This window comes from Choloepus didactylus, chromosome 9 (assembly GCF_015220235.1).
Source record: "Choloepus didactylus isolate mChoDid1 chromosome 9, mChoDid1.pri, whole genome shotgun sequence".
Lineage (NCBI taxonomy): Eukaryota > Metazoa > Chordata > Mammalia > Pilosa > Megalonychidae > Choloepus > Choloepus didactylus.
This window is the reverse complement of record NC_051315.1, coordinates 81,352,405-81,379,289: the sequence shown is the minus strand read 5'-3', so window position 1 is coordinate 81,379,289 and position 26,885 is coordinate 81,352,405. Positions and strand designations below refer to the sequence as shown.

The 26,885-nt window shown below is 40.7% G+C and overlaps 1 protein-coding gene and 1 pseudogene across 1 annotated transcript in view; one reads left to right on the top strand and one right to left on the bottom strand.

Annotated features, from left to right (window-relative positions):
- Positions 1 to 4,930: 4,930 nt before the first annotated feature.
- On the bottom strand, positions 4,931 to 6,349 carry LOC119543781 (annotated as a pseudogene).
- Positions 6,350 to 9,570: 3,221 nt separating this feature from the next.
- The window catches only part of NEMP2 (nuclear envelope integral membrane protein 2), a 35,734-nt gene continuing 18,419 nt past the window's right edge, over positions 9,571 to 26,885 (top strand). The window contains exons 1-2 of the mRNA XM_037849233.1: positions 9,571 to 9,931; positions 18,297 to 18,412. Coding sequence (XP_037705161.1) covers positions 9,832 to 9,931; positions 18,297 to 18,412 — 216 coding nt within the window. The 5' untranslated portion in view covers positions 9,571 to 9,831. The remainder of the gene's footprint in view (positions 9,932 to 18,296; positions 18,413 to 26,885) is intronic.

Sequence of the window (26,885 nt, the reverse complement as noted above, 5' to 3'; positions counted from 1 at the left end):
CTGTCCTAAAGTTTAGGCACTGTGGTTATAGTTTGGTTCCTTTTTTTTTTTTTGCTCTTGCCTTTGAAAACATAACCACTTTCAATATTTCTTCCCATCTCTAATACAACATGGCAAAAGGCCACCAGCTTAGAATCATATGTGGATTCCCAGGCCATGCAACACCAGACTTGCAGAATAAGGCTCTATGGAGATGGGACTTATCCCCACCAAGGTTTGAGAACCTCTACTCTAAAGAATTCCACTTCTCTCAATTTACAGGAATTTGACCAATTGTATTTTACCAGGGGATTTGGCAATTTAGTGTAGTGGATATATTACCCATTTCTTAATGTTATGTTTATTCCAGTCCTTCCCAATATCATTCATAACTCTTTTAGTTTCACTATGAATTAATTATTACTAAAATTACTGAACTAGACTATGGCAAATCAATTTCAAAATATTTCCTAAATGAATATGCTAAGAAAAACATGATCCAACAAGTCAACTTTTAAAAAAATTCTTTTTCTTTATGGAGAAGTCTTGGGCAGTCTCTTGATTTGTAAAATTCTAAAAATGGTGATTTTAAGGAATAAATGATGATATATACCCTCTCTAATCTTTATGACATTGGCTGGTATTAGTGCAGTAACAGATTAAATCTTCCTTTATGAAAGAACCCAAAGTAGTAGAACAGTGCCTAATCGATTATGTAATTCAATTAATTAAATGTTCTACCTAGAAACCAAGTGAAAACTCCTAAGTAATTTCTGAAATGATTTGAATTTTACTTCTGATTCATAGTGACTGATTATAGCTCTATGACAATTACTGAAAATTAATTAGCTATAAAGGACAAGAACTCTAGAAATAAAAATGCAGAGGCTGATGATTGAATTGTAATCTTTTTCACACCACATGGAAATAGTCAAATGGAATCAAAGAACTTGGGTCACTAAAATAACCTTAAAGGAAGAGCTTTCTATTATACATTGTGGGGTTTTTGTCAATAAAGATACTGTCATGTTATAGTAATACGAATTACATAAAATGCATACACAATAGTTTAGCTGTGATTACAAACTTGCTCAAAATGATACATACTGTCAAGCATGAAACCAGTAAATCCCAAATCACTTGGGGTACGTTGTAAGAAGGCACATTTTGAGCACCCCCCCCCCCCCAGGCCGACCAACTCAGAATCTCTGGAAGGTATGACCTGGGAATCTGCATTTACAGTGTTAAACTTTCACTTATTATCAATTCTACTGCTAGCTTCTAGCAAGGGCATCAACTTTTTCACTATCTATGAGATCCAGATCACCCAAGCTGCCTTGGGTTATTCTGTCCTAGAGGGGTACAAAGGGATGTTTGGCAGGAATTCACAGCCTAGATATGTAGGCACAATTGGTAGACTGCTTCAGAGAGGGGATGAATTCTGTTCTTTTTAAAATCATCTCTTTTAGTGTAGAAATTTATGTGCTTGCGTTAAAATCCAGTTATGATCTTTTTACATCATCCAGGCAAGTTTCATAGTGACCCCAAATACAACTTTCTCACCTCAGTGAATCCACTGATGGGCAAGCTTTTTCTCTATTATCTAATGCAAACATAGAAAGCAAGCTTATGTAATACCAGGAGTCATTGAGCAGAAAATTCTGTGGATGTTCTGTTTTTATGGTATGTTTTGTTTATTTGGTTAGTTTGGTTTATTTACTCAGTATTGTTCATCGCCAAGAAAGAGGCCCACAAATTTTGGTGTAAATTAAGAACAATAGACTGCAATATTCACAATTTGTAAATTCCAGCTGCTCATGAGAAGGAAGCATTTTACAGGATGGTGTCAAAGGACCTAAGAGTTTTCCTAAATCAGACCATACTCCCGATTTTGTCTCCCTGTATTTCTCCTTCTTCCTTGATGTCTCTTTTTGGCTCATTGCCATTAACACCTTAAAGCTTAGACATGATACTCATGTGTTAACACCTTCAACACTCTGACCCAAGCATTCTATACCTTTTTATACAGCTGAAACATGACTTTTAAAGAAGAGTTTACTAAAGATTAAGCATATTCTTTTCCATACTGTGTGTGCATGAGTTGGTAGATTTTATTGGGGAAAAAAATAGTAACCAGGCTTAAGTTTTGCTGGAGTACAAAGACGAACCAAATATCTCACCTGCAATTCCTTGATACCAAGAAAGATTATTATTGAAACAGAGCAGCGTCAGTGAGTAGAACTAACCAATCCTTGGGTCTAAGTGCTGTTAGAGAAAGTTAAACAAGGGTTGTATTAGCTATCTGTAAAAGTCAGGGTTCTCCAGAGAAAACTGACAGGAGACATATATGTAAATTTTAAGTAATTTATTATAAGAATTGGCTCATGAGACCATGGGGATTGGCAAATCCAAATCCCATAGAGCAGGCTACATATTGGAAATTTGATGAAGGTGAAGCTAAATTCCCTAGGAGAAGCCACAGCTTGGAAACTCCAAAGAAAGTGACAGTGAATTCACCAGGAGAAACTGGCTGGCTGAAGTAGAGAGAAATTGTTCCTTCTGACTGCTGAAATCCTCAGTTCTAACTTTAAGGCTCCAACTGATTGGATGAGATTCCTTTCATTGTTGAAGGGAATCACCATTTTTGGTTGTAGATATAATCAGCCATAGATGCACAACTATGTGATGGTACTATGAACAGTTGATTGTTCACTATGGTTGATCGTATGGTATGTGAATATATGTCAACAAAACTTAATTTGATTTTTAAAAAAAGACCATTCCACCAGTCTGTCAATCCAGCTGCTTCAGGATGATAGGGAACATGGTTAGCCCAGTGAAATCCTTTGCTATCATACTCCTTCAGACTGAAGAACTTTTTTAATAATACACTTCTATTGAGATATTTTCACATACCCTACAATCATCCACGTGCATAATCAACTATTCACAGTACCATCATATGGTTGTGCATCCATCACCAGAATCAACTTTTGAACATTTTCCTTACTCCAAAAAAAAAAAAAAGTAAAAAAGAACACCCAAAACATTCCATCGCCCCCATCCCACCCTATTTTTCATTTAATTTTTGTCCCCATTTTTCTACTTATCTGTCCATACACTGGACAAAGGGAGTGTGAGCCACAAGGTTTTCACAATGACACAGTCACACCATGTGACTGTGACTACATAGTTATGCAATTGTCTTCAAGAATCAAGGCTACTGGGTTGCAGTTAGACAGTTTCAGGTTATTTCCTTCTAGCTATTCTAATACACTGATAGAATACACTATATCCAATATACTATAGATATCCCTTTATAGGGAGATCTATGTAGTGCATAAGAATGCCCTCCAGAGTGAGTGACCTCTGGACTCCATTTTAAATCTCTCAGCCACTGAAACTTTGTTTCATTTCACTTCCCCCTTTTGGTCAAGATTATCTCAATCCCATGATGCCATGTCCAGACTCTCATACGCAGGAGCCCTGTCCCACATTGCCAAGGAGATTTATACCCTGGGGAGTCATGTCCCACGTAGCGGGGAGGGCAGTGAGTTCCTTCTCTGCCCAAATTCCTTTGGGATATATTGGAATTTCACACTAACCTGTACAAACCTACCAGATCTCACTTCCTATTCAAAGTTCCATGTACTTATGGTGTTTGAATAAACTGACTGTACAAGTTAAATTATTTAGTGTGCTGCAGAAAATACAGATCCTGCACCAAATAAATATGTCTTCCCTTATTCTCATACAGAAATTGAAGTTTTGTAACATAGTCAGTATCGACCTTTACCCTTTGGTCTGATTTGCCTTAGTCCTAACCAGATCTGCATCATTCATGTCTCTAATTGAGGTCTGAACTCTTTATCAGCTTTTTTAACAGTTGCTCTATGAGGTAATACTGACATTAATAGCTGCCACACTCTATAGCTCTGAGTTTCAGGTGTCACACAGATACCGAAAGTTCCAGAAAACTTTGTATAATCAGGTAGGTTATCCACAAACTTGTGTATAACCAGGTTATCCACAAAGAGGTCAGCACCTCAGAATTTAGAGATAACCGTTACAACTCAGGAATAGATGTGACCGCTGTAAGAGCTTACAATCTAGGGACTATTACAATAAGCATTCCCCTGATAAGCTGTGCTCTAAGATTCAATTCTCAGAGTTTATGTTAGTGAGGCATTATAATGTCTGTTTTTTCTTTTCTGGTGTATTTCACTCAAATGCTGTACTCAAGATCCATTCACCTAGCTGCATGTCTCACAGCTTCATTCCTTCTTGCAGCTCTACAACATTCTATTGTAAACATACACCACAGTTCACCACTCTGTTCATCAGTAGATGTACCCTTAGGACAACTCCATCCATTACAAATCACAAATACTGCCACCATAAACACCAGTGTGCAAATGTCCATTCATGTCCCTGCTCTTAGATCTTTCAGGTGTATAGCCATAATGAGATTGCAGGACCTTGTGGCACCCACATACTTAGCTTCTTGTGGAACCACCACACTGTCCTCCAGATAGGTTACTCCTTCTACTTCCCCACCAGCAGTAAATAGGTACATCCCTCTCTCCATGTTTTCTGTTTTCTCCAGCACTTGTATTCCCTTTGTTTATATTTTTCCCTGCAATTTTTTTTGCAGGTGAAACAATTTTATTTCACAATTGAATTTAAAACCACAAAGACCCTAGGTTCTTCATATAAAAACAGTAGTACAGATACCCTATACTTTCTAGAAAATTATTATATAGCCCCTTTCAAAGAAAAAAAGCACCCCATTATGTGATTTCAATTAGGTTACTTGGAAAAAACTCACTTCCTAAAACAAACCCCTCCACCACTGTGCATCTTTTGGTTCAAAGTATAGATAATTGTCATTTTGGTACATGTTCCTGCATTGCTACATATATGACAATACACATATATTCTGGTTTATCATTTAATTTTCCATTGGTTCATCAGCCTTTTCTGCAGGTTCATCAGAAGGCTGAGCAGGCTGTGTTTTTCTCTGTGGTCTTTCTTCAAGACTTTCCAGGAATGGAGACACATCATCATCATCATAGATTGTAAACTACAAGTCTTTACCAACGATTCCAATGGAAACATTCTTTGTAGTGAGGTCCTGCTTTGCAGGAAGTGTCTCTCTTAAGGCACGTAGACCATGTTTAACCAGTTCATTCAAATTACACTCCATAAACTCAGACATACGTCTCTCCAAGTAAGTACGTGCTGACTGAGAACGGGCTCCAATGGACATAGCTCTGCAGTGAAAATAGTTAGCAGATGGATAGGTTTGGAAAATATGAGGGCCCATATCATCATAACCAGCAATGAGCAGTCCCACACCATATGCTCTTCGGCCATATCGTTGGGTTGGTATCTGGGTCTTGCTTCCAATTCGCAGTACAAGATGAGACACAGGAAGAGGTCTGTCAAATACAAATCTGGAATCCAAACACCCCTGGTGCATGAAATTACATAACAGCCTAGCATCAACAGTAAGTCCTGCAATTGGGATTCCAATATGGCTGTCAACATGGAGAATTTTTTTTTGATGGGCTGCAGGCTCTGATTGTGCCCTCTTCAATGCAACCAACAGTGCATGGGTTTTCGATTTCAGCCCAACTGTGGCTGAATCTTGCTTGACAGCTTCTGTTGCATATTCAATTTGATGAATTCTGCCCTGAGGGCTCCAAACAGTGACATCATTGTCATACTGGTTGCGAAACACGGTTCTGAAACATGGTTGTGGGACTGGCTGTGGCCTCCAGCAAAGCTGCGGGTCAAGGCTCGATCTTTCCCGGCAATTTTATAGAGATATATTCACATACCATACAATCATCCACAGTGTACAATCAGTTGTTCACAGTATCATCATAGTTGTGCATTCATCACCACAATCAGCACTTGAACATATTCATTACTTCAAAAAAACTTTTTTAAAGAATAACAAAAAAGATTAAAAAAAATTAAAATACCATACAATACAATAGTAATGCCAGACAACAACATCACTACCAAGAATCTCATACCCCTGCCTTATATCCCCCTCTCATAGACATTTAGCTTTGGTATATTGCCTTTGTTAGATTTAATGGAAGCGTGTTACAATATTACTGTTAACTATAGACTCCCGTTTGCTTTGATTGTATTTTTCCCCAATACCATCCCTTTTTCAACACCTTGCAAAGTTGACATTCATTTGTTCTCCCACATGTAACATTTTTATATTTGTACATTTAGTCACCATCATTGACCACTCTGGGTTTCACTAAGTTATACAGTTCCTGTCTTTATCCTCTATCTTTCCTTCTGGTGTTATACTCACCCCTAAAACTCCTCTTTCAGCTCCAGCCATCGTTCCACACGGAGATGATTTTTACTTGCTGCAGAACTGAAAACATGAAGATATCTACTTTCACAGTCAGAGTTGGTGACAGCCTTCTCATTTTCTGCCAAATGGATCAGACCACACTTTTAACCAGTATTCCTCCTGCTGCATGAGGAGCCGGAAGAAGATGGGGTGGAAGGCAACACCGATCAAGGAGACAGAGCCACTGAAAATGAGCATGGTGTGCAGGTTCCGGGACATGGAGCCAGGCAAGGGGCTACCCTGACCTGCCAATCGCTCTGCACTCTTGGAATCCTAGCTTCCATCCCTGAAGAACTTCTTTTTAACATTTCTGGAAGTTCAGGTTTGCTGGCAGTGAAAAAAAATCTTCATCTTGCCTTCATTTTGTAAGATATTGTTGCTGGGTATAGAATTCTGGGTTGACAGTATTATTTTTTCTTCCAGTATTTTAAAGATGCACTCCCTTGTCTTCTGGCTTATGTAGTGTCTGACAAGAAGTATGCCGTTATCTTATCTCTGGTGCTTTGTGTATAATGTGTCATTTTTCTCTGGCCACCTTCAAGATTTTATCTTTGACTTTCAATAATTTTGGAAAATTCTCAACTTTATATATTCAAATGTTTCCCTTGCCTCATTCTCCTTATTCTCCTTCTGGGACTCCAGTTACTTGGTGGTTAAACCACTTGATACTGTTTTGCAGCTCTTAGATACCCCTTCCTTTCCTTCATCCCTCTCTTCCTTCATTTTTTTTTTTTTTTTTTTTGTTGTTGCATTTCAATTTGGATTATTTCTATTGACCTATATTTAAGTTCACTGGTTCTTTCACCAGCTGTGTTTAGTCTACTAATATGCCCATTGAAGGAATTTTTCAGTTCTCATGTGTTCTGACTTTCTAGCATATCCATTTCACTTTTTTTTTTTAATAGCGTGCATCTCTCTGCTGAAATTGTCTGCCTGTTCATGCATGTTTTCTACCTTTTCCACTAGATCCTTTAACATATTAGTCATAGTCCCAAAATCTGGGTCATCTCTGAATTTGGCTCTATAGATTGTTTCCTCTCTTAATAATAGATTATTTTTCCCTGTTGTTTTTTTTGAGGGGTGAGGGAGTCTTGTAATTTTTTATTGAATAAAATTCAATAAATTTGATATTGCTGGATATCATGTGTAGAAGAACAGTAAGGATTGAGGTAAATAATATTTATACCCAGAAATGTACATGCCTCTTTTTGTGTCAGGTTAATGTTAGGTTGAATCTATTTAGTCAGGAGTTAAGCTGATTTGAGTTTTATTGTTGCTATTTATTACCTTCAGTGCACCCCAGGCTTCAGATTCCTCTAACAGTGGGCTGCTATTACCTTGTTTTTAGTGTGAGGCCTTACAGTATTGGAGGTTTTTCTCAGTGTCCCTCAGCTTTCAGGGACACAGTTTTTATGCCTGTGTGACATAGGGATCTCTCCACACTCTTTCTGCTCCTCAACAGCACACTGACGTTGCTGGTTCCTGGTGCTTGACTTGTGGTGGGGGTAGGGGGTTCTCAATACTCCTGGTCCTGTGGTGGGGGTAAAGGGTTCTCAGTACTCCCAGTCCAGCCTTAGCCTTAGGCAGGTCCCACCACCTAAGGCTTGGAGGTGGGGCTCTCCTAGTATTCTTGCCTCCTCTTGCTCACTGCAGTCAAATCCTGCTTGTATCTGTGGTGTGTCTTGAGTGACAGTTTCCCAGCAGCAGCAGACCTCTACTTTCTATCAGTTCAGGACACTGATCATGAGCATTTCCTGCAGCTTTGTGTTTCTGTGCCCTCCCGCCCCCAAGCAGTGGGTCTTTGCCAGAGCCTTGTTGATGGTAGTGTTTCCTGCCCCTCCCCCTGTAGATTAGGTTTTCTTATGAAAAAAAGGTTCTGGGAAGTGGAGTGGGATTTTATGATTGTCTTCCAATGGGCAGCCTATCACTCTTGTTATCTCTAGAAAACTATGTATTGCTATGCCATAGAGAAGAATGCAGTGTTTCAATTTAGCTTCTTTACAGATATTTACTAAGCGGCTACTGCAGGCATGTCATTTTACCTATTGCTCTAATTTGGTACCCTGCCACTTACTTTTTCATTCCTCTACCAGATACAGCTACATGAAAACACATTTGTTATTCAAGAATTCACCCATTTCTTTTAGCCACTTTCCATGGTGCCATACAAAATTAAACTAAATCAAAATGAATGTGGTTAGGTGGGTAAAAGAGGGCCAAACCAGAGGCAAGTACACACCTCTCAATGGAACACAACGAAGAATAGGATCAAGGGCTCTGCCACTTTTCTGGAGACAGTCTGCAGGGGTCAGACATGGTGGAATTTTAAGTAGTGATAGTTTATTTGTAAAAATCATTCCTCTGAAGAGTCCCTTAGGAAATTTATGAACTTTCTGAAGGCCACACACGGAGTGTACACATGGTGCCAGGAACTTAAGGGTTGTTGGTTAAACTTTGAGACCAGGGAAAGCTTTTAGTAGGCCCTACTCAGACCTTTAGGAAAAAATGTTTGTACTAATTAGAGTACAATCTCTGTCACAATTGGGTTCCCTGAGGTACCTCAGCAGAAGACCAGAATTAGAGAAGAGGAAATGACCGTCTGGCATAGTAAGTGAAGTATGGGATATTGAATCACATGAATGGCTTCGCAGGATTTGAGGAGGCTCTCTCTCACTTTTTTTTTAGTACTGTTTATTCAAGGCTGTAAATTCTATACTAATTAACTTTAAGATATACACACACACTGTATAGACGCAATCTAATTGTAAGGGATCCTAAGATTGGTGAGGGAACATTTTACAGCCTTTTCATACCCAGAAATGTGGTGTTTATGAGCCTAGACATATAAATCAACGTTATTAAATCAATGTTATTTCACCAACCTACTTTACCATCTGTTATTGCTTATTACTAACAAAATGGAAAAACATAGGAAAAATAAAGGCACGGATTTCATTTATATAAAGGGGGTGGGAGATGGTTGCTGACGACTTTCCCAAACCTCCGCAGATCACGGGTCTGGCAAGTTTTGGGCAAAACTCAGGTCGCTCCCATTCCTCCCCCTCACTCCCGGGCACTTAGAGCGGTGGGACGTTCCTGAACTTCCCTGGGAAGAAGGGCGAAGCCAAGAGGTCCGGAGGCTCGAAGGCGCCGGAGGCCGGGGAGGCGCCGGAGGCGTGGGAAGCCCGGAGTTGCTGGAGGCCCGGAGGGGCCGTAAATGCTCGAGCGGAGCAGCGCCGGCCTTAGCGGGCCGGGTCCGGGGGAAGCGGGCGGAGTCGGCACCGAGGGCCGAAGCCCGTCCTACGCCCCGGGAAGGCGGGGTCTCCGCCTTCCGGGGTACGGGTCTCCCCGTCTACTCGGCCTCCTCCTCCGCCCCGCACCATTTGCGGCGCTTCCCTCCACCCCCCACCCCCCAGGGGCTCGGGCCGCAGCCGCGCCGCGCCGCGCGGAGCTGACTCTCGGGTGGAATGCGGCCGCCCCCGAGCCCGTGGTGGCTGCTGCTCTGGCTGTGGTTCCCGGCTACACTGGCCGCAGGCGCGGTGCGCCGGGAGGCAGAGGCGTTGTCAGGTAATCGCGGGCACCCGGCGGCGGGCGCGCACTCGCTCAGTGTCTCCGGCCGCCCCGAGGGCGCGCTCCCCGCCTGCAGCGGAGAGGCACTTGGAGGCGGGTGGGCGCTTCCCTTTCTCAGTGAGGGCCGCTCCGCGGGTGCGGCCTGCGCGGGAACAGGCCTGGTCCTCCTTTCCCGCCTTCTTGGGCTTCCCTGGTCTCTCTGTCAGCAGCACTTGGGCGGGTTATGATTTTAAGGCCAGAAGCACCGCGAAGTTCAAAGGCTGGCCCGATTTTTTCGTTTTACGGAAGCAACGAAGCTCAGAAATGTTATGATTTGTCCGAGGTCACACAGCTGGTCACTGGCACAGCTGACCCTGGAATTTAGGTCTTTGACTTTCAGCACAGGGCTTTTTGTACATTTTATCAGTTTATATTGAAAACCTTATTATTTCTCTGTCTAGCAATTCCCTTGGACACAACACTAGGAAGGTAAGAGCTTTGTCTATATAATCAGACCAAAATTCCACAGCCCCAGTTTAGCTGTATGACCTTGAGTAAGTCACCTAACTGGACATGTAAAATACAGATAATTCCTCCTGGGATTATTGTGACTTTTTAACGTGTGCCCAGTGCCTGGTACATAGGAAATAAGATGTGGTAGCTGCATATAGTGTTGTTACAGGCAGTCCATGGAGTGACCTCAAGATTTTGGCACAGAGGGGGAAGGCAGGAAACTAGTTCTAATCCAGAACTGCTATTAATTTGCTATGAGCTTAACATCTCTGTGTTTCATTTTTCCCATAAAATCTTTTAAAATTGGATTTCCTGGATGTATCTCCAACTTCCTTTCCTCTCACTGGCCACACCTGGTTTTAAGGAAAGCTGCCAAGTGCGATCTTTTAGCTGGGCATGTGTCCTTCCTGCAATCAAATTGGGCATTCCTTGTCTAAGGATGTTGGGTAGGCAGTTTCCAGACTCTGCCACAGCTGTCAATCCAAGAGATTGTTAATGTGACTTAGACCTTGGGAAGCCTTTCCCTACCAGCTTTCATTGAACAGACATTTGTTGAGTGTTTACTACATGGCAGGCAGTGTTGAAAGTGCTTTAACTGCATTATCTTATTTAATATCCATAGTAGTGCTATGGGGGTAGATACTGTTAACATATCCGTTTTACAAATGAGGAAATGAAGGCTCAGAGTAAGAATAAAACACTGATCTGTGTAGGGGGTGGGGTCTCTGGGCATTGCAGCAGCCAGAAAATTGGAAGTAGAACCTTGGGTGCTAGTTTAGTCATTACATTCAGCCACCCACTTGTATAACCTTGGTCCAGACACATAATCTTTATGGACTATAGTTTTCTCGTCAGTAGAATGCAGATGTTCTATTGACTGAATGGTTTCTAATATTTTCCTCAGTGGGGAACCCTTTTTATTTGCCCTAACAAGCCCCATGTTTTTCAAGTTTTGCTTTACCACATTAGTGTTGACAATTGCCTTCTCTATTTTGTTTATTAGGGACATATATAAATGCTTATCAAAGCTTCCAATCTGCCTGAGACATGCAGGATGCCTACTGAGTTGACAAAATTCTCTTCCACAGCTAAGAAAAATGGGAACCTGTAGGCTTATAGTGACACCATTACAGAATGACTTTAACCTGAGGTGTGTTCACGACTGTGCTCATGACATTGTATTGGAGCCTCTGGGCTAGACTAAGGCTAAGAATCATTGCTGATCTAAAAGTCTATGGAGGAACGCAGAGGTGAACAGCTGGTACTTCCTTCCATAGAGTAGGGCCTGTCTGTAACATAAGAGGCTTTGATTGGATAATACTTACGGGCCCTTCCTGTTCTAAATTTCTGTGGAATATAGAACATCCAGACCAAGGCCAGCTCTCTGTCACCTGTTTGGAGGAAAGTCAGAAGCAGTTGATGCAGGAGGGGCAGGTGGTTGTCTGCTGAGAGGAAGAGAAACTTCAAGCTAAGAGCAATCCACTGTTTGCAACCAATGGGTGAGGTCCCTGGAAACCATGTGATGTCCTGAGATGAAGTTCAGGCCACTGAAGTGGTTTCCCAGGCTTAAACCATAATGATAGGCTGTTGGAAACCACAGAGTTCAAATTCATCGGTGGAGAACAACAATCTGTGCTTGAAGTTAAAATCAGACCATTAGCATATACTACTTTCAGTTTCGTTTTTTATGCATGTTCTTGGAAAAATAAAATCAAGATTTCTGTCGAAGTCAGGTTTTTAAAAACTGGGTTTAATAGAATATAGAAGTTAATGTGTAACTTTTGTACTGCATGCTGACTCCTTTGAAAATGAGAATTTACCAAAAAAAAAAAAAAAGAGAGAAAGAGAAATCCTTCTTCCATTTGAGCTCTCACAAGCAAGGTTTTTTTGTTTTTTTTTCTTGTCTTTTTCCTACTCTTCTCCCTCCCCTTCTATTTCCCTAAAAGAAAAAGTTACAGGTTAAATAGGGGAAATGGTTCCATTAAGAAGTAATTATAGTATTCTATAATAGTCTCATCTGAAGATGAGGGCCCATCTAAGGGTTAAGTTTTTAGGAGGAGCGTTGCTAAAATATTTTTATGTTGAAAGTTAAGATCTGCTAAGATTTGACAAGAGTTAGCACTTTTCATTTTGAGTATATTCTATAAGCAGGTTTAAGTACTACCTTGCTGCTTTCTGAAGTTTTGACTTAATATTTTTATGTATGACTAAACTCTAGCTTAAATATATCCTATGCATTTAGGAAAACTAATAAATGGCAAAAGTACTTCAGAGGAGTAATTTTAAATTTAATTTGTTAATTGAAGCAGATGATATGCAGCTGTCTTTTTTATATAAGACATGCAGTCCTAAAATTAGATTAATTGAATATTTATTAATTGATTGGTATTTAAAATGAAATAAGGGATCTCACTGGTTAAGGTAAACCTAACTTGTATCCTTTGATAATATAAAAAGTACATGGCTCTTGTACTTGTCTTAGCAGTTTGGGCACAAATGTCCAGAAATACACTGTTCTCCAGAAGTCAGGCTTGTTGTGAAAATATCAAGAGAACCTGCTGAGGACTGCAGGAGTTAAGGAAGGAGATTCTCATTCCAGGGCTTGGAGACACAGCCTTCCTAGAGTAGCCATAGTGAGGATAGCATGCAGGGTTGGTCCCACAGATACTACTAAATGCTTGAGAATAAATTAGAGCCGGGATAATCCACACTTCCAGATCTTTCTCCTGATCTGAATCAGGTTTGAGGATGTGAATAGCTAGGTTATAGAGCACCCAACATCGTAGGGACATGTTTCAGCGTCACGTGGGAACAGTAGCTCTTCCTAGGCAAGTATCCTTGTCTTCTGACTAAATGAGTGATTATTATAACATTTTTATAAGTTCCTGGAAAGTCTGTTTTATTTTCATCATTGCATCCTAAGGAGATTGTTGGTGTGATATACTTGTGTTCGCCTACAGCTACTGATGGGAGGTTCCATCCCAGAAGAATTAACCAGCAAAGACTGAGCAGCATGAGTAAAAGAAACCTACAGACATGTAGGCAGCCTCATAGCCTTCACTTGGGTAAATCAGGTGATAAATTGCAAATAAGCCAACTGGCCACATTTTCTATTTTCCACACTCAGATAGAGGTAGAGGAAGTAGAAACTGCATAGTGAAATGCCTCCAGAAGCAGGTTGCTCAAGGGAGGAGAGGTCTAGGAAAGACGTAACCTTTATAGTCAATCTAAGATGGAAATATCTAGTTCTCTCTAGGAAGGCAGTAGTCCAGCTATGATGACAGTCTTGATTGTCACAAGTCACTGTCTCTTGCCTAGTCCAACTAGCCCATGGTTCAAGGTTCACTTGAATCTATTTGGAGTGAGGCTTGTGGCTTCTTGTGGCTGACGAGTTTCTAGTCCTTAAGATATTTAGGAACTTTTGCGTGAGTTGATTGAGGTGTGTTCACCTCAGGAGCAATAAGATTGGATGGCAGCTAGAGAACGCTACAAAATGCTGACAACTTGTCTGTGCCTCTGTTCTCACATATTGTGTGAACTCTGTATCAGCTTTACTTCAAAAGCCAGAGGCCACTCTGGAGAATTCCAGGGTGAACACTGTTTGCAGCATGCTTTTTGTAGTGTTCCCATAGGTATCATTAGTTAGGGCAACTTATTCCAGCTGTGCTTTCCTTAATCTGGTTGAAGACTAAGGTGTAATCCTGGAGATCCCTTACACAATACAGTGATTAACCGTATGTGAGTAAATCAAAAACAAGCTTACTGCCACCTCTTGCTTCCCCCTACTCCCTCTCCTGATGGGGAGAAGAGGAAGGGTCTCTAGCCCAATAGGCACAACTCTCAACGCTCCAGTTAAAGGTATATTGATATTGGGGTAGGGTAAGGGGTCCATGTCTGTAGCCCATGTGTTTCCAAATAGTCCTCATTGTGTTGCAGGTTCTTTAGGTAGGATGGTACAGATTGGAAAGAGTGTACTATTACATCATATTGTCTCAAGGGACGGCCAGAGGGAGCCTCCTTTTGTGGTACTAACTGGCACTAGCAAGGCTCATGAAGATTGGCCCGACTTTCACCAGCTAGGCTTTGCATGCTCAAATAATCCACTAATCCTCTCAAATGACACCTCACACACAAAAATATTCAGTTCAGTGCTTTTTAAATGCTGGGATACAGCAATGAACTCTGACTTCATGGGGAGGCAGTATAAACAAATTCATATATAATATGAAGGAAAAAATAAAGCTGATTAAGAAGAAAGTGGGTAAAAGTGGTTGGCATGTGCTGTTTTAGACAGTGGGGTCAGAGAAGGTCTTTTTGAAATGGTGACATTTGAGCAAAGGCATAAATTACCAGAAGAAGCAAGCTTTGTCAAGATTTGGGGGCAGTATGAAAACTTGAGTGGAGTGGGATTGGCACTTTGAGGAGGAGCAGGAGGGTAGGTGTGGCTGGAGCAGGTGAAGCAGTAGGGGAAGTGTAGAGAAAGGTTGGCGAGGTACACAGGGGTCCTTGGAAGGGAGGGTGGATTTTATTATGTGTGCAATGGGAAGTCTTTGGAGGGTTCTGAGCAGGTAATATGTGCTGCTGTTGATGCTTTTAAAAGATCTATGTGCTGAGCAGAGAATAGGCTGTAGAGAGGAATCAGGGAAATTCTGGAATCAGAAACCTCAGCTAGTAGGCTATTAACAGTAATCCACAGGCAAGGTGGCAGCAGCTCGGACAACAGAGAAACAGTTAGTCATAAATTCAAACTAAAACTAGGATATCAAAGGGCTGGCAGTTAGCTGTGGAAATTAACTGCTCAGTACTTAAATTGGTCTTATTTTAGAGCTACTAGTATCAAATGATTTAGGAGACAGTCTTGGAACCAAATGGAGAAACCTTATGTGAAGGTAGCATTTATTTGCAAAGCTCAGGGCCCACGAAGGATGTCCCTTTGGACCACTAACATTAGAGTAGTTCACTGTTCTGGCAATTGATTCAAGCCCTTGAAGCAACAGAGTCCACGAGGAGAGGGATTACAGTGAGGGGCCCTGGAGGCACTGACAAAAACAGCCACCACCAGAGCATTGCACAAACTTAGGAGTAACCCTGAAGAACTGGCTGTAAGTAAAGTTCTTCTAAGCATCTGGGGCTGTTGGGGCTCTGCTCTTGCCTTGCCCAGCTGGAATGCACTCCAGTGATAGGTAGGCATTCCGCTCCAAAATTCAGAACTCCCAGTATAAAGCTCTCAACTCTAGCCACTTATGTTTGCCCTCATTCCTCTCAGAGACCCCAGAGGAGGCCTGCAGAGGCAGAACATGGGATATAGGAAGGCGGGTCAGGAGGCCTTGTTCTAGTCCCACCTCTGCTGTTCACTAGCTGAGGGCTTTAATGCGTTTTAATGTATTCTCATCACAGTTTACTCAGGCTCTTCCAGTTTCTGTGCTGCCTTCTTTGACATTCATCTTTTATATAGCAAGCTGCCAGCACTTTGATGTCCCGCAATGCCCTTTTCCTTGTGTAGCCTTGACTGGGAGTCATTTGCATCTCAGATATACCCAAGAATGTACCTCAGCAATGGTTGTTTTGTGTTTTGGTAGCACTGGTTCTGCATTTTGTTGCCGACTCTAGTGTATAGATAGACCATGCAGGAATGCATTTGTAATTTTTAGAATCCTGTATTTAACAGAGGTCCCCTAAGAGCTTTCTTCTCATATCTTTTTGAAACCACCTTTTAAACTGTATTCTTTATTTGCTTCTCAGACTCTCAAGCTCTGTAAATTTGTTTGTAAGTATAAATATTTAGGCATTTCCTCACAATGTTAAGAGTGAAGACTGAATAATTTGACAGTGTCACAATGGAATATACCAGGTCCTCCTGTAACTTACCTGCTTTATATAGCCACCTTTTTTGGTTTGCTAAAGCTGCCAGAATGCAATATACTGGAAATGGAATGACTTTTAACAATGGGGATTTATTAGCTTACAAATTTACAGTTCTAAGGCTGTGAAAATTTCCCAATTAAGTTATCAACAGGATGATACCTTTTCTGAAGACTGGTTACAATCGAGCTTGGGCTCCTTTGTCAGGTAGCAAGGCACATGGCAACATCTGCTGGTCCCTCTCTCCCGGGTTTCATTGCTTCCATCTTCTGGCTTCACTGTCTTCCTTTCTCAGTATCTGTGGGTGGGTCCTCATCTCTCAGCTTTTCTTGAGTTTCTCTGAGCTCTCTAGGCCTTTTCTATGTGTCCTCTATCTTTTTCTAAAGGGCTCCAGTAAGGGGATTAAGACCTACCTCGAATAAGGTATATCACATTTCAATTGAAATAACCTAATTGTCCATACTGTACTACAGCACCTCTCTCTCTGTAATTTTATTGTGTTGTATTACTTTATATATTGTGTTGTATTACTTTATAGTATTTATATATTACATATAACACACACATATATTTATATACACACAGATTTATGTATCTACATCTGTCTCTAGCCAAATTTCTCCTGAGCTACAGATCTGTCCAATCATTACTTAGTCCCACCAATCAAAACTCAGTATGTCCAAAATTGAACTCATCTTCCCTTTCCAAGCTTGCTTTTTTCTCCATTATTTCTCATCTGGGTGAAGGGCCTCACCATCTGTCTCCTCACCAGAAACCTTCATGTTATCTTATTCTCCCTCATCTAATAAATCTCCAAAGTCTATTCTGCTTCCTCAGTGGTCTTTGATCTGTTCCTTCTCCCTCCTCATTTAGTTCATTTCTTGCTTAGATTCTTCAGTAGTCTCCTTGGTAGTTGCTTTCAGTCTTCTTCCCCTCTAATATTTCCACATTGCTAATAGAATTTTCTTTCTAAAACACAAAAGTGCTCCTGTCACTTCCTTACTGAGCTGGTTATTCTTTGTTCCCACAGATTCATTCTCAGCCCTTCTCTTTTCTGTTCTGTGCCTGGAAGCTGATCTCTGTGAACTGCATCACCTGGGCCTCTTTGCCCTCTGACTTCTCTTGGGTTTAACCAGTGAGAAGCACTGGGAAGAGGACAGGAGACAGAGGTTGAGGTACCTTATCCCCTCACCATTTCACTGATGTTCTGGCAGTGACAGCATTGCCTTCGACTGTTGTTCTCTTGGTTCTACTAGCTTCAGTGACATCAGGACCTCCCATTGTGGGTTCCAGCCTAGGGTGATAAAGGTTTCCTACTATTGCTGGTCCCTGAGAGCTTCACGGTGCCTTACGGGTTCTCTTAATCCTGCCCACACGTTCTCTGAACTCTTTTCACTTAAACCCTTTTGAGTGTCTGCAGTTTCCTGCTGGGACTCATCCTTACTTAAAATTCTTCCGTGCTCTGCTTTCAAGATGAAGTCCGAATTCCTTAGTGTAGTAGTGCCCACTGCTTACCTCTCTAGTTCCAGGTGTTGAAGTGTCCTCAGATATTCTTTACACTCCATCCTTGTGATTGGCTGAATCACTAACATGATTTCTCTCATTGCCATGATAGTGTATACACTTCCATACCCATACCTCTGGTTCCCAACTTCCATCATGTTGCTTTCTATTTATACTTTAGAGTGCCTTTCACTTGTCATCTGGGAAGCTGCTCTCCCTTCTTGCCCTCTGCTCCAGAATGGTGAAAGTGCCTGTTCTCTGTGCTCTGATAGTTCCCTCTGTATGTCATAAGAATATTGATATCAGACTGTAATTTTTTGTCTTTCTCCTACTAGGTTGGAAATGCTCAAGTATTATAGTTACTGAGGAGAAGACTTTGTTGGTCATAGAATGTTAAAACTGCCACCATTAGCCCTGTGGGAGGTGTGCGTGTGTGGAGGATGAAAAAGATAAGATTCTGGGCAATTAAATATTTAAGAAATATATTTTCTTTCTCATTTCTTAGTTCCAAGGTGTAAAACTTTGAAGGAAATGGATTTAATTACAACTTCTGAGTCAGATTGTTACTGCTACAATCGAAATGCCCAAATGAAGTGGAAATACATGTGGTCAACTGTGAAGGTAAGGGGTACTTTTAAATCATGTCTTAGGGGCAGGGAATTAAAATATACCATTTCAAGAATAGAAAATAGGTTTATTATGATACAGAGCTGGTATCAGAATGAAAGTGGGCTTGGGCATCACAAGCAGTGGTTCCAAGGGGTAGCTGGTCTGGAGGAGCATGAACTCCTTAATACGTTTCATCGGCTCCTCCCCAAGCCGCTTCAAATAAATATCCTGTCTAAGTGAATATAGTGGGCTTGCTGTTCAAGCACAGCTCAAGACAACACCCATCCTTCTACTTTACAAAATAATTGCTATCCCAGGTCTCTCCCTAAAAATTCTGGAATTACCTCTAATCCTAGGTATGGACAAGATAGCAGTTGCTTTCAGAAGCCTAGTACTTTCCTTCACACAACATTCAACAAATATGTATTGAGCACCTAATATAAGTAGCAGGAACTGTTCTACGCTTTTGGAATACATCAGTGAATAAACCACATTCCTGCCACTATGGATGTTTATGTTGGAGCAAGGAGGCAAGTGAGGAGGGACAGATAATAAACCATAAACATAATAGAGAAGAAAATTGTAAAACTATTAAGTGCTATGAAAAAAGAAAATATAAAGTAAGATAAGTGGGATTGAGAGGTGGAGAGTAGGGGGCAAGTTGCTTTGTTAAAAAGAATGGTTAGGGTATTTCTTATTGAGAAGGTGACATTTGAGAAAGATTTCAAGGATGTGAACAAGGTACCCAAGAGAATATGGGTGGGGGTGGGGGAATATTCTGGGCTAAGGGAATAGCTAGAGCATTATAACAGGAGGCACATGATGTTGATTTGTACCATTATGGATGATACAAACTTTGATCACTTGGTTAAGGTAGTATCTGCTAGGTTGTTCCACTATAAATTACTCTTTATACTTTATAATGAATGAGTGTTTTGAGAAGATAATTTGACAGTGTGTAGATATCCTATTCCTCATCAAACTTTTCAGCCATCAGTTTTATCATCCATTGATGATCCTTGTCTGAATCAATTGTCATGATGTTTGTCAAATGCTGATTTTCTAATGCCATTATTTCTTCTGCATTTATTTGTTGGCATTCTTCTGTAAGCTAGAGTTTTATTTATTTGTTTGTTTGTTTGTTTATTTACATCCATATAGTCTCAGGGATTGCTAATCCATTCAGTAGACTACAAACCTGTACTCTCGTTATTTATTTTGATACTCAGATTGTCCCATATTTGGCCAGTAGGAGCCCCTTCAAACAAGCTGTGTCCTTTTAATTTGTCTTTACCATTTTGTAAAAACACTTCTTTACTTTCTGGCAATAAGACGTTCCTGGCTTATCTTGTACTTTCTTAGACCCAGCTCTGGAATAATTTTTTCAGAACTTGGTGCTAGGTGTTTTATGGCTACTGGCATATCATTATCATATGTGTGTACACACACACATACACACCCATACACCTATATACATATCTATTTCTGACACCTATCTGTCTGTCTAACTATCAAAAACAATGAGTTCTGAGCTCTGCAAACCTCTGAGTTTGTTCTAGTCTTCCCCCTTTCCATATTTGTAACTCCCTTCTCTGTTAATGAGAAACCTGGTTCCCATTAGCATCAAGATATTTATTTGCTTAATCCTAGAATATGAAAGTAGTTTCAGAATTGCTAAGCCATACCACTGTGACAGACAAACCTAGAAACTGGAATTCAGTATTTGTTTACAGTATATTTTTATCTGTAGATTGAGTGTACATAGTCTTGCTCAGAAGTTTCTTAGATTAATTTCTTCCCACCAAGTACTTCCCTTCAATGTGGTTATTTTATTCATTTGAAATATAGTTAGGTTTGTTTCTGTCTGTATTCCATTTCAGGATTTTTCCACATCCTGGTTGATTTTATTATCATCATTTTTGAATATGTACAGCATTAACATTGCTCATAAGTCATAACTTACAGAAAGGTATTTTTTTTACTCCCCCTCATCCCTGCTACCCAGTTTCTATCCAATCTCTGTTGATAATCAGTCTTATTAATTTCTGGTATGTCTTTCCTATGTTTCTTTTTGCAAAAGTAAAGAGCAATGTATGTTAATATAGTAGGCACTTATGGCCATGAAACTTGATGTGCTCACTAAGGAGTGGAGGCCCAATAATCGAGCCTGGGTCAGACTGATATTAAGAGGCCTGGGAGAAAGAAAGAGCCATCAGAGGAGAGAGAGAGAGCAACGGTGAAAAAGGAAGAAAACCAAGAAAGTGTGATATCCTGGAAGCCCAGGGAAGAAAATGTAACAAAAAGAAGGAGTGCCAGATGCCCTTGATGGGTCAAGTAAGGTGACTGAGAATTGATTGACTATTAAATTTAGCAATGTGGAGGGCATTGGTAAGCTTGTCAAGGGCAGTTTTGATAAACCCTTTGGGGGCAAAGGCCTATTTGGAGTGCTTTGAAGAGAGACGGAGAAGAGGAATTGCAAGCTGCAGATAAAGACATTTCTTAAAGGAACTTTTATTGCAACCTGAAGCAAAGAAATGGGATGATAGCTGGAGGGGCAATTGGGGTTGATAGAATGCTTTTGTTTTTGTGTTTTTAATGGGAAAAATATCTGTGTTGATTAAAAAAAAGATCTTGTAGAGAGTTGAGAGAGAGAGAGGAGGGAATGCTGGTGGGATGCCTTTGAGTAGGCAGAAATAGATAGTATTCAGTGCCCAGATCTGGGGCTTGCCTTTAGAACAGAACATGCAAATTTCCTCTCTGGAAACAGGAAGGAAGCAGAGCATGTCCCTGCAGATGCTAACAGGTGGGTGGATGTGGAAGAAGGAGCCAGTGGACATTCTCTTCTGATTTCATCCATTATTATAGAGAAGCAGGAAGGTAGAATGACAGGTAAGGATGGGGAGCAGCTGTTGGGGTATTGAGGAAGGAAAAGTTTTGAAATCATTGTTGAAGAGAGTGGAAGAGTAAATGGGCAACAGTGTGCAGTATGATTGTCTCAGCTTTCAAGACCCACTTAAGGTTTGTAGTCATAGATTTGAAGTGAAACCAGTGTGGGTTTCTCCAGCACATTCAGTAGTACAAATGCAAGAGTGGAGAAGGTGGAGAATTGTATTTAACCAAGGTATGATTTTGCAGGTGAGTGTGTCAAAGCAAAAGATATGCAAAGGATTCAAGCAAAGGAGTCATTTATAATGACAGATTGGGAAATTTAACTTGGAAAGAAGGGGCTGAGGACATCAAGGGGTGAGGAACAGTGGGAAGATAATTGGATCTTTGGTGGTATCAAAGACATACTGGGTCAGGGTGCAAGAGGGAGCAGCTGGAAAGATGGGGGTAGTGGTCAGCCAGTGGGATGCATGAAACAGCATTTGGAGGGGCTGCAGTTTTGGGACTAACAAGGCCTAGAGTATGACCGTGGGAATGATTAGCTGAGGCAGGGTGGAGGGTGAGAGAATAAAAGGGGAATTCAAGGAACTGAGAGGCCAGGGCATTGGAAGGAGTTTTGGTGTATATATCATATATTTTTAAACCCTCAAGAAGTAGGGCAGGGAGTAGTAGTGGAGAGGAAGCAACAGTGAGCCAGCAGCTAAAATCAAAGAGAAATGGGGGGGAGGGGGTGACGTTGACAACATGGTGATGTAAACAGCTATTAAAACTCCTCCAGAGATTCAACTAAAAAAAAGGACTGTTCTGAATTGGTTGAAATTCTGGAGGAGGATATAGACTAGAGAAAGACCCTGCAGATGCTGAATTGGAGAAAGAGAAAAAATATCAGGTAGGAATCTTCCATCCCAGACCAGCTGGTCCTCTCCCCTCCCCCTCACTCGGGCTCAGTGTGGAAAAGGCACAGAATCAGCAGATGGGAACCCTCCCACCAGGGACACAGATTTTAAAATCTCTCATAACAGTGAGACAACCTGACTGTTTGAAGACCTGGGGACAGAGACTACATTTCTAGCACTAGGTCTGAAAACCCTTCCCCACCTTTGAGGGAAGCAGCAGCCAGTGGCTATATCCTTACCTTGGGGACAACTGGAGTACTGGGTTAGCTGAGGGAGTACCCACATTGAGCCAGATTTTGGCCAGCAAAGTAGGGGCATAGGGATCCTGCAGTTTCAGCTTACTCGTGTACATGTAGCCTGTGCTTGGAGGCAAAGCAGCCTCTGAGAACCGTTAAGTTATCGAACAGCACCTTGTGATGGAAGTCCAGAAAGTGCAAGGGAAAAAAAACACTTTAAAAAAAGATGCTCCAGACTCTTTAGTAGGACCATAGAAGCTGGTCTGTATGCCCTGCACATAAACTCAGCCTGGTTTTGGCTGAGAAATACAGACAACCCAACTGTCAAAGCAGGGCTATAAAACAAACCCAGGTCTTGCTGAACAGTAGAAAACAGAGCAGCATTGGAAGCCAGCAGAGCCATCACCACACACAGAGAACTTGCTGAGGTGTGCAGTGCCTACCTCCCATCCCTGTGGCAGGCCATTGTGGGTGCCTGATTTGGGGGTAAGACTGGGGGCAGAGCTAATCTGGCAACTGACCAGTAAGAGAAACAAAGAAATACAGAGATCACAGAAAACCAACAAGAAAACCCAAGGCAAAAGAGAAAAAACAACCTCCATACTAAACTAATCAAGAAAATCAGATGCCTAGACAGCAAAAAAATCACAAGCCACACCAGGAAACACAAAGATATGGTCCAATCAAAGAAACAAACTAATACTTCAACTGAGATTCAGGAGTTGAAACAACTAATTAAAGATGTTCAAACAAATCTAAATAAAATCGAGTTGAAAGAAAATGTGACAAAAGAGATGGCGGATATAAAGAAGACACTGGGTGACCATAAGGAAGAGTTTGTAAGCTCCAAAAAACAAATGGCAGAACTTATGGGGGTGAACGGCACAATAGAAGAGATAAAAAACACAATGGAGACATACAACATCAGACTTAGAGAAGCAGAAGAAAGGATTACAGAACTAGATGTCAACACATCTGAAGAGCTACACATGAAAGAACAGATAGGGAAAAGAATGGAAAAATAGGAGCAGGGGCTCAGGGAACTGAATGACAACATGAAGTGCACAAATATACTTGTTATACATGTCCCAGAGGAGAAGGGAAAAGGAGCAGAAAGAATAATAGAGAAATAATCAATGAAAATTTTCCAACTTCTAAGAGAGGCATAAAATTATAGGTTCAAGAAGCACAGTGTACCCCAAACAGAATTGATCCAAATAGACCTACTCTAAGACACTTACTAATCAGATTGTCAAATGTCAAGGACAAAGAAAGAATTCTGAAAGCAGCAAGAGAAAAGCAATCCATCACATATAAGGTTATCTCAATAAGACAGTGCAGATTTCTCAATAGAAACCACAGAGGCAAGAAGGTAGTGGTATGATACATTCAAGATACTGAAAGAGGAAAAATTGCCAACCAAGAATCCTATATCCAGAAAAACTGTCCATCAAAGATGAGGGAGAGTTTACAATATTTGCAGATAAACAGATACTGAGATTGATCATGACCAGGAGACCTCCTCTACAAGACATACTAAAGGGAGTGCTACAGGCAGACAGGAAAAGACTGGAGAGAGAGGTTTGGAGAAGAGTATAGAAATGAAAATACCAGGGGATAGAAAAAGGGTAAAGATTGGGCATTTGATGCTGAAGGAGTACAGAATTTTCAAGAGGATTGATTATATAGATCCAGAAATGGATAGCACAATACTGGGTAATGGTAGCACAATATTGTAAGTACATTGAACAGAGATGACTGTGCATATAGTTGAAAGAGAAAGGTTACTGGCATGTAGGACACCAGAAGGAAATATAGGATATGAAGATTGGGATGGTGTAACTTAGTGAAACCTAGAGTAGTCAATGATTGTGACTAAATGTACAAATATAAGAATGTTTTTACATGAGGGAGAACAAATGAATGTCAACTTTGCAAGGTGTTGAAAATGGGATGGTTTTGGGGGAAAATAAAATCAATGCAAACTAGAGTCTACAGTTAATGGTAACATTGTAATATGCTTCCATTAATTATAACAAAGGCAATATACCAAAGCTAAATGGAAGGGGCATGGGATTCTTAGATTGGTGTTATTGTCTGAGCTTTTTATTGTATTGTATTTTAATTTTATTTTTTCTTTTGTTGCTTTTTAGTTGTCATTTTTTTTCTTTCTTTTTTTTTTTTTAGCTTCTTCCTCTTTATTTGTGGAAGAAATGGAAATGCCTCTTACAGATAATGGCAGTGAATGCATAACTATGTGATTATACAGGGAATCATTGATTGTTTACTTAGGATGGAATATGTGATGTATCAGTAAAACTGTCTAAAAAATAAACAGAGGAATACAAATGCTGGAGAAAATGTGGAGAGTGGAATGTGCCTAATCACCATTGGTAGGGAAGTAGAATGGTGCAGCCCATAAGGAGGAGAGTGTGGTGGTTCCACAGGAAGCTATTCATGGGGTTGCCATATGGTCCTGCAACCCTGTTATTGGGTATATACTTGGAAGAACTGAAAAGAGGGACTCGAATGGACATTTGCCCAGTAGGGTTTGTGGTGTTAGTATTCACGATTCACAATGGATAGGGGTGCCCTAAGGGTACATGGACTGATGAGCGGAATGGAGAACTGTGGTGTATACATACAATGGAATATTGAGCTGCTACAAGAAGGAATGAAGTTGTGAAGTATGCAACTAGGTGAATGGAATTGAGGATAGTATGTTGAGTGAAATAAACCAAAAATGAAAACACAAACATTATAATAACTCACTAATATGGACTAGCTATAATGTGCAAACTCTGAGAATTGAAACTGAGAGCATAGGTTATAAAGGAAAGGCTTATGGTAAAGGTTCCTAAATTATAAGCTCTTACAGCAGTTACATCTATTCCTGTGTTGTAATGGCTATTTCTAAATTCTGAGATGCTGAGCTCTTTGTGTATAAACTGGTCAGTCCCTGGAACGCTGGTTATCTGTGTGACACCTGAGATTCAGAGCCAGAGTCCAGCAGCTATGAATGTCAGCATTACCCCATACAGCAAATGTTAAAGAGTCTGAAAAAGAGATCAGACTTCAATTAGAGAGATGAATGAAATGAACTTGGATAGGACTAAGGTAAATCAAACTAAAGAGTAAAGGAAGATATTGAAGGTGTTTTGAAACTTCAACTTCTGTGTGAGACCAAAGAAAGAGATGTTTATTAGGTGCAAAATCTATATTTCTTGTAGCACACTATAATTTAACTTGTATGGTCAGTTTATTCAAATGCTGTAATTACATGGAACTTTGAATAGGGAGTGAAATCTGGTTGGTTTGTACAGGTTAGTGTGAAGCCGCAATACATCCCAGAGTAATTTTGGCAGACAGTAAAAAAGTATTTGCAAAGCCCCTTGAGGGATTGGGGGAAAATGTGGAAATATTAAACTTCTCCACCTGGGGAATTACTGATATTCTCACAAGCACTGGGGACTACCAATTTAGAAGACCAAGCCCTCTATCTTGGGGATTGCCCTCATGAAGTTTGTTACCGCAAAGGAGAGGTTAAACCTACTTGAAATTGTGTCTGAGGGTCACCCCCAGAGTACCTCTTTTGTTGCTTTTGTGGCCTCTCTCTCTAAGCCAACTCTGTAGGTAAACTCACTGCCCTCCTTCCTACGTGAGACATGACTCCCAAGAGTGTAAATCTCCCTGAGAACGTGAGACATGACTCACTGTGATGAGCTTGGCCTTGGCATTGTGGGATTGAGAAAGCCTTCTTGGACCAAAAAGGGGAAGAAAAACGAAACAAAATAGTTTCAGTGGTTGAGAGATATCAAATAGAGTCAAGAGGTCACTCTGGAGGTTATTCTTATGCATTATATAGACATCCCTTTTTAGTTTTTGGTGTATTGGAATAGCCAGAAGGAAATACCTGAAACTATTTAACTGCAATCCAGTAGCCTTGTTCTTGAAGACAATCATGTAACTATATAGCTTTCACTGTGTGACCATGTGATTGTGAAAACCTTGTGGCTCCCACCCTCTTTATCCAGTGTATGGACAGATGTGTAGAAAAATGAGGGAAAAAGTAAATGAATAATAGGGAGGGATGGGGGTATGAGATGTTTTGGGTGTTCTTTTTTACTTTAATTTTTGTTTTTATTCTTTTTTGTGTGGTAATGAAAATGTTGAAAAATTGTGGTCTGTGAACAATTGATTATATACTTTGGATGATTGTATGGTGTGTGAATATATCTCAATAAAATTGAATTAAAAATTGATTGTGATGAATGCACAACTATATAATGGTATACTGTGAACAGTTGTACACTGTGGATGATTATATGGTTTGTGAATATATCTCAATGAAATTGAATTTAAAAAAAGAGAGAGAGATGAGGGGGAATGACCTGGGGCTGGTAGATGGTGCTGTCATCTGATGGCTGAGATTCAAAGCTGGTGCTTTCACTACCCTTTTCAAGGTTG